The sequence below is a fragment of the Moschus berezovskii genome, chromosome 4 (genome assembly GCF_049115385.1).
Source record: "Moschus berezovskii isolate FMDL1 chromosome 4, NW_MosBer_1.0, whole genome shotgun sequence".
Classification (NCBI taxonomy): Eukaryota; Metazoa; Chordata; class Mammalia; order Artiodactyla; family Moschidae; genus Moschus; species Moschus berezovskii.
Window position 1 is genome coordinate 64069440 of NC_142463.1, and position 13242 is coordinate 64082681.

The 13242-nt window shown below is 37.0% G+C and overlaps 1 protein-coding gene across 1 annotated transcript in view; it reads right to left on the reverse strand.

Moving 5' to 3' along the window:
• COL24A1 (collagen type XXIV alpha 1 chain) overlaps positions 1–13242 on the reverse strand; it is a 440433-nt gene that overhangs the window by 50594 nt on the left and 376597 nt on the right. Inside the window, exons 48-51 of the mRNA XM_055403313.2 lie at positions 4279–4386; positions 2541–2648; positions 2392–2445; positions 1066–1128 (exon numbers count right to left, since the gene is read on the reverse strand). Coding sequence (XP_055259288.2) covers positions 1066–1128; positions 2392–2445; positions 2541–2648; positions 4279–4386 — 333 coding nt within the window. The remainder of the gene's footprint in view (positions 1–1065; positions 1129–2391; positions 2446–2540; positions 2649–4278; positions 4387–13242) is intronic.

The window sequence follows — 13242 nt, forward strand, 5'->3', positions numbered from 1 at the left end:
ATTACCTGAGGACTTATTTGCACCTGGAGAAATGTTGAGAGGGGTCTGTAAATAAACATTTCCCATGACAACACTGCTCTTTGTATTAAGGAAAACAATTTATTGGAACAGTTAGGGAAGGGATGTAGGGTTTCTAAAAATTGACCTTTCATTTAATATTTGCACAAGACAGTGGTTTTCAGTTGTTAAGTTCTTCAAGATTCAGTCCTCCCATGTCTGAACTGCTCACCTTCCTCTCTCTCAACTCTCTCCATCCCTGCTTTAGCAGTTGCTATTAGTCATAGAGGGGCTTCCCTGGTGGCTCAGACGGTAAAGCAGCTGCCTGCATTAGTCATAGAGAAGCTACTGCTACATTCAAACCAATGCTTCATTTTTTTTTAACCTTTTTTTCTCTATAGTTTTATAGATCATCTCATCAATTAGGAGAGTGTGGTTAATCAAAACAGAACTAAGAAAGCAAGCAAACAAAATAATAACCAATAACTGCTGGTGACTTATCTATGCTATTAATATTTATGTTCTTTACAGTTTACGATTTCAGGCACTAAACAGCTAACTGAAGTTCTTCTGAGCCCTGATCTTTCCAACTCTTTAATTAATTCCTCATCACTCTCTAGGGATACCCGCCCCTGAGCAGAGTGATTGGGAAACATTTTTCAAAGTGTTGTCTGAGGAACTCAGGTCATAGACGTCTCCTCCAGGTGGTACATGAGGGTGGTCTCTAGTTCTTGGTCATATTAATGCTTATAACATGAAACCACTTTATGTTTTTGTTCCTGGTGTAAGTTAATAAATACATTATCCAGTAGTCATATTAATTCCTTTTTTTTTTTTTAAGTGAGAACCAAGAAGCATGGGTGGTCTGCAGGGTCTTTTACTCAAACTAATATATGAACTAACAGAGGTTGAGAACCTCTCTGCATGTGCTGTAATGAGTTTCTATTTTAAAAGTAATTTTATTAAGTTATTAATTTGAAGTATATTATTTGTAGAATTTGTAACCCTAATTCCTGCAATGAGCAAAGAAACACAATATATGGGAAGGCAGAATGACTTCATACTTACCCTCTGTCCAACAGGGCCTTTAGGACCTGATATTCCAACAATGCCAGCATCTCCCTCAGGACCCTAGAAGCATGATTTTAAAAAAGCCAAAATATGAACATCTTACACTTGAAATAACCTTGTACCAATCTATTAAGAACTGCTGCTGCTGCTAAGTCACTTCAGTCGTGTCCAACTCTGTGTGACCCCATAGACGGAAGCCCACCAGGCTCCCCCGTCCCTGGGATTCTCCAGGCAAGAACACTGGAGTGGGTTGCCATTTCCTTCTCCCGATTAAGAACTAGCCCTTAAAAAATGGAACATGATAGCTAATGATGTACAGGCTGAAGTATTTTGAAGGAATTGTACTGAGGTCTACAACTGACTTTGAAATACATCAAAACAGGACTGAGATAGAGGAAGATAGGAATAGTTGGTTGGATGGGTACATAATAAAGTGAGTAAAATGTTATTATAGAATCTAGGTAATAGGTATATGCATGTTAACTCATTCTCAACTTTATGGTATGTTTGAAATTTTTCATAGTAAAATGTTTGGAAAAACAGAATGAGAAGATGCAGAAGCAAATTATTCAATGAAACTGCTAGGAAAATATATAGTTACATAGGAGAAGGCAATGGCAAGCCACTCCAGTACTCTTGCCTGGAAAATCCCATGGATGGAGGAGCCTGGTAGGCTCAGTCCGTGGGGTCGCTAAGGGTCGGACACGACTGAGCGACTTCACTTTCACTTTTCACTTTCATACATTGGAGAAGGAAATGGCAACCCACTCCAGTGTTCTTGCCTGGAGAATCCCAGGGACGGGGGTGCCTGGTGGGCTTCCGTCTATGGGGTCACACAGAGTCGGACACGACTGAAGTGATTTAGAAGCAGCTGCAGCAGCAAGTTTTAAAATTAACATTCAAAACTCAATTATATAATTCTATACCAACGGAGAAGGCAATGGCAAGCCACTCCAGTACTCTTGCCTGGAAAATCCCATGGATGGAGGAGCCTGGTAGGCTGCAGTCCGTGGGGTCGCTAAGGGTCGGACACGACTGAGCGACTTCACTTTCACTTTTCACTTTCACACATTGGAGAAGGAAATGGCAACCCACTCCAGTGTTCTTGCCTGGAGAATCCCAGGGACGGGGGAGCCTGGTGGGCTTCCGTCTATGGGGTCACACAGAGTTGGACACGACTGAAGTGACTTAGCAGCAGCAGCATACCAACTGAAATTTTCCCGATTAAAAAAAAAAGAAGCTCAAGTCAGAGGTTAAATATTGGTATTTCAACATCTTTTTTTTCTGGATAACTAGAGACCAGTAGAAAATATGTAAACATACTTTGGGACCTGGGAATCCTTGGAAGCCCATCAAACCTTGAATACCATGTTCTCCCTGTAATGTGAATAGAAATGATTATCATTATTGTACGATGGTGGCCTGGTATGTAGAATAATAAGTGCTCAGTGAATTTCTGAGTTGGCACCTACAGGTTGCCCTTTCATGCCAGACTCTCCACATGGTCCTTGATCACCTTGTGCTCCTTGGTGACCTCTTTTACCTGGAATTCCAGGTTGACCAGGTAGCCCTTGTTCACCCTATGGACAAAAAAAAAGAAAGGTAATCTTGACCTTAGAACCTTTAAACATATTATTTTAAAATGAAACCTAAATTCTGGCCCATCCTCAAGCACAGTACAAGGCACTGGGGAAGTAAAAATCTGCATGATCATTCTCCTTACCAATATTCTCCACATACATAATATTTGATTACAATGAACAAGAAATGTGGCAGTAGGGAAAGAGAATTCCAGAGATTGTGGTCATGACTATGGAAAAAGGAGGGGAGAGGGGGGCCTGCAAGTGTGGGAGGAGGATAGTGGGGCTACAGAGAGGGTGTGGTATGTGTGGGGGTGTTTGTATGTGATGGAGCTTGTGTTTTATTTGAATGGAAATTATTTTGCTGTGTTTTCTTTACCATACAGAGATGATTCAGCTGATGCCACAAACAGAGCAGAATTTCTTGAAATGTGAACCCTGGTTTTTGCCATGATTATTTTTTTCAATTTCATCATTAAGACATTTCCATTATCTGTTTCCCAAGATTCCTTTGATACCAAACCTCTTTATCCTATAAAAGTTCCTTTTAAAGATATAATTATTGTTATTTTGTTTTTAAAAGTCAAGTATTTTAAAATATATTTTTATTTTGTTTTTGAAATAAGTTGCAATAGCTTTTACAATTTCTAAAAATAAGCTTAGAAATCATGTTCAGTTTGTAGATAAGGTAATGAAAAATGATGCTTGGTAAACTCTGACTAAAGCTTTCAGATTAGCAAATTATCCTTCACTGTCTTGAGATAAAGATATAGCTTTGGGACTTGACAAATTGGATCCTTTTTTTTTTTTTTTCCAGATTCACACAAAAGAGGTAGGGATCTTATTTCTTTTCCCAATTTTAGCATTTGCTCAGCTATCTTTTTTTAGTGGAAAGGGATATTCATGTTATAAACATTAACAGGCTCAAATTGTAAACAATAAGTTGCTGAGTCATCATTTTCAGAATACCTCAAAATGCTTTAGAAGTGAAGTTTTGAAAATCAAATTAAGAGATAATAATGATGAGGGTGCCAATATTTGGTCTTTTACGAAACTGCATTAGATATTGGTTTAATCTCTTGGTTGTCTGGGTCAAATCTACAATACATTGAGATATTTCTAAGAGAGGTTTTTGTATGGAAAGCCTATTAACACGTGACAACACTCCTTGCAATGAAGATTAATGCAAGACAATTACTATTACTTTGACTTTAAGAAATAATTTGTGTGCTTATCATATTTGTTAATTAGTTGGTTAGGCTCAGACTTAGTGGAACAGGAAGTGTACCTGAGAAAGTATGTAACTGGAAGTAAATAAGATTTTTCTGTTTTGGAGGAGAAGGTAGATGACAGAAAAGGAAGGAGAGACAAAATGAGTCAAAGAACATTTTTATAAAGCATCACTAATCCTGGGTTAATAAGTTGTTCCAGCAAATTACATGCACTGTGGCTATCATGGGAGATAGCTATGTCAAGACAACGCACTCTCCTTTTTTCCTCATGTGTTTTTTATTATTGGCCAAATATAATTACAAGCTGTCAATCTTACCATCCTGTGATCTAGTCAATAAACTCAGGGCCAGGAAAGATGGTCAATACTGGTCATCCATCTGAACAAACATGCACATACCTTTGGGCCTTGAACTCCTGGGCTTCCTGGTGGGCCTGACGAACCCTTTGCTCCTTGAGGACCTAGAGACCCAGTCAGTCCTGTTCTTCCTGGGCTGCCTCTGATGCCCTAAAAAACAGATAAGAAATGAGGACCGGGGAAGTTCTTAGGATATCCATCCAGAGACTCAATAAGTAAGGGAAGGGTTGGTGTGCTGAAAGGCTGCTATTGATACACTGCCCGGGTTCAGGAGTTACCCTGGGCTTCTTTCACAAATAAACAAAATGCTTAAATGATGTTTTGGCTTACCTGAGATCTCTAATTATAGTTAATGTAATGGTCTTGGGTTTTTAAAATAAAAATACCTAGGCAGTACAAAGTCTGCCAGTATCTCCTGACTAAAGAGCCTAGATATGAAGCATGTTTGTTGTATTCTAACTTTTTGGATTATACTCTGGTGTGCATGACAAATCTAATAACTGATTAATGTATCCTTAAAAAGGATATTCTTCTTATTGTGGTCATTATTTCTCAATATATACAAATACCAAATCACTATATCGTACACTTGAAACTTATATAACATTATATTAACATTTCATTAAAAAATAATATTCTTTTTCAATCACATGATTCCAGAAAATTTGCTTCAAATAGCTTAATTAGAAATGAAGTTAAGTAAGTAAACAATATTTCCTTAAAGCCAAATCCTAAAACAAGGATTTTTATACAGCTTGTGAGTGAAGGATAGTTATTACATTTTCATATGTTTAAAAAATCAAAAGAAGAATATTTCAAGACATAGAAATTATATGAAATTATAGTTTCCATACCTATAAACAAAGCTCATTCATTTATATATTGTCTGTGACTGTTTTGTGCTAAAATGGTAGAGTTCAGTAGTTGTAGCAGAGGCTCAAATGCACATATTGCTTCCCGCCTCTGACTGTTGCACTGCAAATTCTTGTGATGCAATTATAAATTGACAAGTGCTTTGAGCAGAACATATATTGACTTGCTGTGAGATTTTATTATCACTGCATATCCATTGTATCAAAACAAAAAAAGAAGAAAAAAGTCGACTTTGAATGTTGTATTTTTAGGGCACAGTGGAATGTGGATTATTTTGTGATCAAGCTAGATGTCAAAGTTTTGTGTTTATTATGTGATGACACTAGAGCTGTGCTTAAAAAATACTATATACATCAACACTATTATACAAAGCACTTGACACAATATTCTCACTTCACAGAAATGTAACAGCAAATTAGGAAAACTAAAATCGAATATCTCATCACAATAAAAAATTCTTCACAAAAATTTGAAATGGAGTTGCAACTAAAAGTCAAGTTTATAAGTGGTTCATTTGTTAGTCCAACAATGAAAGTCGCTTATTGATAGACAATTAAATCATGCAGCAAAAATAAACTTGTTTGTTAGCCTTTTGGCAAGAACAGTTGCTTGAAATGTCAAGGACATTGGAGTACTATCAATAGTCAATTAAAAATCAAGGCAAATATTTTCAAGTGGTTTTATTTGCCTCTTGATCAATCGATAAATGTTAGTATTACTATTTATTTGAGGAATCAATGCTGAGTTTGAAGTGCCTGCAAAGTTAACCCCTATGAATAGTTGGTGGAGTAATTACAGGTAAGAGAAACTTCAAGTAAGTTAAAAAACTAAATCAGTATAGACTGATGTGGCATCTGCTAAAATGTGATAAGATTGATAGCAACAGATCAGAAAAAGATGAACTAGACAAATTAACAAAACTTGTGAAAAAGTTAAGATATTTAGAGCTATGATTATTCATTGTATTTTATTCACCAGGTACTCTGAGGAAAATACTTGAATCTACAATACGTTATTGAGCCAGTACTGTCAAGAGTGAACTCCATTGACTCTTGTAAATTTAACTTTCAGTAGTTCTGGGAATTTTTTTGTCAAAATAGAAACTGAATTTCCTGACTCTAACATGCAGCAGTTTGATGGCTTTGCAGAAATAAAATTTTACTGGGCTTTTGAGATTAAGACTCAAGTTTTTTTTTTTTTTTTGCATAAGAATTGCCCTCAACCTCTATTACTAATGATATGTGGTTTTAGAAATTAAATTTTGCTGCAGATTTATTTACTGTTTATCTGTGAATTCAACCCCAAACTGCAAGGCAAAATAATGCTCACATGTGAAACATAGTGTGATAAAATAATTTTGATGACAACTAATATTTGAATAACAAGTAGTTCAAACAGCTTTATACACTTCCTCTGAAAAATTAAAACAAGTGAGATCTCCATTTCCACAAAAATTTTTGGTGGGTAGATAGTCTGAGCTCAAACACTTTCAGTAGCATTTTTCAGATTTAGATGCAAGAAATTTCTCTATTTCAAAATGAATTTAACTATCTGAGGAGTTTCAACTGAACTTCAACTGGAAATAACTAATGTACAACATAATGACATGCCTAAAAGGCAACTATCAAGAGAAGAACCTAGCAGAATTTTATAAATTCTTTCCAAGCAATGAATATGCTAGATTAAAATCATATGCTCATGAACTGCAATATTTGGCAGTACATATCTATGTGAAAAGAATGTTCAAAGATGAAATATGTAAGACATGTAAAATATCATTATGTCAGCATTAACAAATGAAATATTGATGACAAGAAACTGTAATAAGCTAAATGTTATCTCCCAAGAATTCAGTTTTTCTCATTAGTAGACTTGTATCACAAAAATTATACTAAATCAATATTTAAAATCCATAAAAATTTATTTTCTTTCTTGTTACATAAGTTCTTAAGCAATACTCTTGATTTTGCTTTTTGCCTTGCAAACTCAAAAATAGTTATTAATATTTACAGAAAAATTTTTCTGACCCCTATTTTAGGAGATTATTGTTACTTTCTGAGTTGATTCCTGGGATACTAAATTGCAGGATACTTGTTCTATGCATTGACCAACATTTGCTGAATATCATCTATGTAAAAGGAAGGTATCATGGGAAGCCCTGTGAAAAACATAAACAAGATGTGGTTTTTATTTTTAAGAAGCCTAAAATTAAGTGAGAAAGAATGTAATATATAAATAGTTCTAATAAAGGCAGAAATTTTAAAAAAATGAGAAAAGAGTATTTACTATAAAGTAAATATAGTATTTACTATTTACTATAAAGTAAATACTAGAGAGATTCTGAAGAGGGGAAGTTACCTCTGGCGCTAATCAGAAAAGGAATTACTGAGAAGGCAGGCTTAACTGGAATATAAGGTAAAGATATTTCCCTAAAAGTATAAAAGTGGTAGGAGAGATGACTGGCTCAAGATAGGCTAGAGTCATTTCTGTGGAGAGCCTGGCTGGCAGAATAGGATTTAAAAAGTAAAGCCAATTTTGAATTTAATGCTAATGCAATTTTCCTTTTTTTAAAAAAAATCTCCAAATCATCATGTATCTTTTTATCCTCTTACTAATGGCAAAAAATAGTTCAATATACTTTAAAAATTACCTTTTCAAAGTAGATTTTCCTCATGATCATAAAACACTAAAATAAGAGTAAAATTGTATTTTACATCACTAGGTGTCATGTACTACGCTTGGTGCTTAAGGATACAGACTCTCATTCCTTAGCTTGACCTTCACATCTTCCTTTGTCCCAATCTATATCAACCATTTTCTCTCTCACCACTTATCTATATTGGTGGCTCAATATTTGTAAGGAAACTTTATGAGGGTAACATCTTGATAGAGGGAAGGGGAATGAGGGAGGGAGGTGGGGAGGGAGAGAGATCCACATTGTGGATTTAGGATTCACATGGTGTGGTTCTTCAAGTTTGCTTGCACCTTATCCTAAACTAGTCCATGCCAGCTCTTTCCTTTTTTTTTTTTTTTTTGCCTTTTGGCTGAGGCATGTGGGATCTTGGTTCTGGATCAGGGATCTAATCCATGTCCCCTGTATTGGGAATTGGAAGCACAGCATCTTAACCACTTTACCTCCTTGGAAACCCCTCCCTTTTCTTCTTACAGTGTGTTTTACATTGATTTAATTTGGTCTGTGAGCCTTTTGGTTCCATACCTCTGGGGTAGATTATCTGGTAGTGTACTTTCCATATGAATGATGAGAACCGTGGAGGCAGGAGATAATGCCATTTAAGAGCTCACCTTACAAATGAAAGCAAACCTATTCATAGTCATTTGAAATTCTAGGATACAGAATTTCACAAATGTTTAGGAAAGACCTAAGTCTTATACCAATGGCCAGGATTCTGATGAGAATATGACTACAGGAAAATCCAGTTTTAAAAACAAAGTTTGGGTGAACAATGCTCCTCCCAATAAAAAGAGGTTAAAAAACCTGAAGAAACCAATGGCCTGAAGAGAAAGCTGATTTCACAAAGTCATAAACAAAAGATGAAAGGAAGGAAGAAAACAACTACAGTAGACCAACAAAGTAGCTTCAGAATCAAACTAGCTGAAAAGTTGTAAAATATGGATTAGTATAATATTTTTTTTTCAAGACTGAGTGTATCCTATGTCTGGATGTATTAGAGAAGTAGTGGATTCCAGATGGAGAGAACACATAACATGTGAAAGATCACCCTAGATGATTTTAGGACACCACAGCATTCTACAATTCTAAAATAGTACCACTTCACCTCACTTTATTTGTAATTTAGGTATTGAAAAAAAATCTTTATGCTCAAACAGAAAAAAAAATGTATCTTTTGGATGACACATGAACAATGGACAGTCAGAGACTGCCAAACACTCCTGAAGTCAATAAGTATTTTTAGTGAGAATAATAAAGGCCATGTGCCTAGTCCGCAGAGTTAACTGTACACTAAGAACTTAATTTTACTTGCAGTACTATCAGATATTTCACACAGCACAAAAAATGTGTTCCAAATCATTTACTGTTCACATCGCTTTCTTACAGAAAAATCTGAGGAAAGTAGCAGAGTGTTCTGTACAGAGTTCCAAGCAATGTTTCATACAAGTAGAGAACAAACATTTCTTATTATGAATACACAGATGGATGAGTGATTTTGTGTTCAAGAGAAACAGATGCTAATCCCTAGGAATTCTTTCCAGTGTCTTCTAAATGATTTGTCTAAAATCAATCAGCAAAGGATAAGTCACTCTGAGCAAATTTTCAAAAGCAAATAAAATCAAAATTACCGTTAATTTGTTCAGAGATGCTGAGACCAATCAACATTTTATCTGAGTCTTAGAAATGTTAATAAAATGGTAAAAGTACATGATGTCTCATGGCTAGAAACCTCCATCATCCTAGATAGAAGCTAGCTTCCCTGCTGAGAAGGGTTTTGACTGTAGGAAAGTGTCAGTTTTGACAGGACTGAAGTTGATGGCTGCTTAAGACTTGCATCTCCAAGGAAGCAAGTACTTGGATCAGTAATGACAGTATCAACCACCAGCACAAGAGTTACTTCTGTGGAGAGTCTTCTACGTATCTGTAACGGCAATATGATTGTGTTGTTTTAGCTAATCTGATGTTAGTTATGAAAAGAAAATGAAGTTGCTTTTCACTTTGACTTCTCTGAGGGGAAAGGAAGGAGTAGCTTAAATATAAATATGCCGTCATCCTGGAACTAAATCTAAAGATCTGGTAATGAAAATGGGGCTATCCATACATATCAGAGGATAGGCACAGAGAAAAATTTTGGAACAATGATGACTACTTTGGATTTAATAGTGAAATATACCACTGCTGTTTGGATGCCCCTTGGTTTAGCTGTCTTATTCTCATTAGAATGGAAACAAACATATTAAGAAAAAGAATGTGTTAAATAAATGTTGGGCTTCCCTTGTGACTCAGCTGGTAAAGAATCTGCCTGCAATGTGGAAGACGAGGGTTTGATCCTAGGGTTGGGAAGATTCCCTGGAGAAGGGAAAGGCTACCCACTCCAGCATTCTGGCCTGGAGAATTCCATGAACTGTATAGTCCATGGGGTTGCAAAGAGTCAGACATGGCTGAGTGACTTTCGTATAAAACCCCACATTTTAAAGAGGATTAGCAAATGAATCGGAGAAGGCAATGGCAAGCCACTCCAGTATTCTTGCCTAGAAAATCCCATGGACGGAGGAGCCTGGTAGGCTGCAGTCTGTGGGGTCGCTAAGGGTCGGACATGACTGAACGACTTCACTTTCACTTTTCACTTTCACACATTGGAGAAAGAAATGGCAACCCACTCCAGTGTTCTTGCCTGGAGAATCCCAGGGACGGGGGAGCCTGGTGGACTGCCGTCTATGGGGTCACACAGAGTCGGACACGACTGAAGTGACTTAGCAGCAGCAGCAGCAGCAAATGAATACTATCTTTAAAGTTTTGAGTAAGATGAGAAATTTTTGATGTTAATTTCAGTGATTTTTCAGGAGTCAGTCAGTCAGTCAGTCAGTTCAGTCGCTCAGTCGTGTCTGACTCTCCGCGACCCCATGAATCACAGCACGCCAGGTCTCCCTGTCCATCACTAACTCCCGGAGTTCACTCAAACTCATGTCTATCGAGTCGGTGATGCCATCCAGCCATCTCATTCTCTGTCATCCCCTTCTCCTCCTGCCCCCAATCCCTCCCAGCATCAGAGTCTTTTCCAGTGAGTCAACTCGTCACATGAGGTGGCCAAAGTATTGGAGTTTCAGCTTTAGCATCAGTCCTTCTAATGAACACCCAGGACTGATCTTCAGAATGGACTGGTTGGATCTCCTTGCAGTACAAGGGACTCTCAAGAGTATTCTCCAGCACCACAGTTCAAAAGCATCAATTCTTCGGTGATCAGCTTTCTTCACAGTCCAACTCTCACATCCATACATGACCACTGGAAAAACCATAGCCTTGACTAGACGGACCTTGGTTGCAAAGTAATGTCTCTGCTTTTTAATATGCTATCTAGGTTGGTCATAACTTTCCTTCCAAGGAGTAAGCGCCTTTTAATTTCCTGGCTGCAATCAGCATCCACAGTGATTTTGGAGCCCAAAAAAATAAAGTCTGACACTGTTTCCAGTGTTTCCCCATCTATTTCCCATGAAGTGTTGGGACCAGATGCCATGATCTTTGTTTTCTGAATGTTAAGCTTCAAGCCAACCTTTTCACTCTCTTCTTTCACTTTCATCAAGAGGCTTTTGAGTTCCTCTTCACTTTCTGCCATAAGGGTGGTGTCATGTGCATATCTGAGGTTATTGATATTTCTCCTGGCAATCCTGATTCCAGCTTGTGCTTCTTCCAGCCCAGCCAGCGTTCCTCATGATGTACTCTGCATATAAGTTAAATAAGCAAGGTGACAATATACAGCCTTGATGTACTCCTTTTCCGATTTGGAACCAGCCTGTTATTCCATGTCCAGTTCTAACTGTTGCTTCCTGACCTATATACAGGTTTCTCAAGAGGTGGTCTGGTATGCCCATCTCTTTCAGAATTTTCCACAGTTTATTGTGATCCACACAGTTAAAGGCTTTGGCATAGTCAATCAAGCAGAAATAGATGTTTTTCTGGAACTCTCTTGCTTTTTCCATGATCCAGCGGATGTTGGCAATTTGATCTCTGGTCCCTCTGTCTTTTCTAAAACCAGCTTGAACATCTGGAAGTTCACAGTTCACATATTGCTGAAGCCTGGCCTGGAGAATTTTGAGCATGACTTTTTAGCGTGTGAGATGAGTGTAATTGTGCAGTAGTTTGAGCATTCTTTGGCGTTGCCTTTCTTGTAGATTGATAAATTTTAAACTACACAGAACTTCAAATTGGTTTTGATGTTTTTATCTAAAATAAAATTACTAGGAAAAGACTTTTATCTTTTCCCTACTCTCAAGAACACTACTTTGTGCTCAATCATATGTTTATATAGTTACTTGCTATATGACAAAACAGTAATTAAAACTAATGTAATTTCTATAGTACAAAAATATCACCTAATTTTTTTGGGGGGGCATAATATTAGGCAACATAAGTGGGTTTTCCCCAGTGGCTCAGTGGTAAAGAATCCACCTGTAATGCACGAGCCACAGGAGATTCTGATTCAGTCCCTGGGTTAGGAAGATCCCCTGGAGGAGGGCATGGCAACCCACTCCAATATTCTTGCCTGAAGAATCCTGTGGTCTGAGAGGAGCCTGGCAGGCTACAGTCCATGGGGCCGTAAAGCTGGACACAACTGAGTGACTGAGCACAATAGTATATACATATATATATATGTGTGTATACACACACACACATGTATACAACATAAAAGTACCATATTTTTAAAGCCAGCAAACCAATGGGTTACAAAAATTATACTTTGTTTCCTTTACTCTGAGCAACTGAAAACACTTCTGTTTAAGTAGGAATTTCTCATTTTATTTGGCTTACTAAATATATCCCTCTTTGGAAAAAACTGGCTGTTTAAAAATATGTGGGATAGCAATTATTAGGTGATTATGTGCAGGGCTATATTACACATAAATATTGTAGCATTTATGACATTTTCTTGCAGGGGCAATCATAAATAATGTGGCCAAATGTTAGAAATAAGATTTATGAATGAGCTATATACTAAAATTAGGAGGTAACTTTAGTTTTGAATTGTTAAACCTGTTAAAGCCTATGGTACTCAGAGTGGGACTGAACTGAGGCATGTCTTAAGGTAGTGGAGACAAGTCTGCCTGACTAGGTCTGTTCTCAAGAGCATACACACTGACTTTTGTTCAGTTTTAATAGATACAGGCATTTCAACATGGTATTACCTCACAGAAATGAATTACTCATTCATAGAACAATTGATGGTTTATCATTCTTGCAAAATAAACAGTGTTTCAAAATGCCACTATAATATTGGACATTACTGTATCCTATGAAATCTCCTTTACCCAGGCCTCAGCCTATAATCATGAGACTAATGGGGGGTGGATGAAGGAGGATATTTCACCCATGTCTTTCACTCAGCATTTCTAGGCAGTCATACCCCTATGAAGAAATGAAAATCGATCGTTTATTTAAAAAATAAT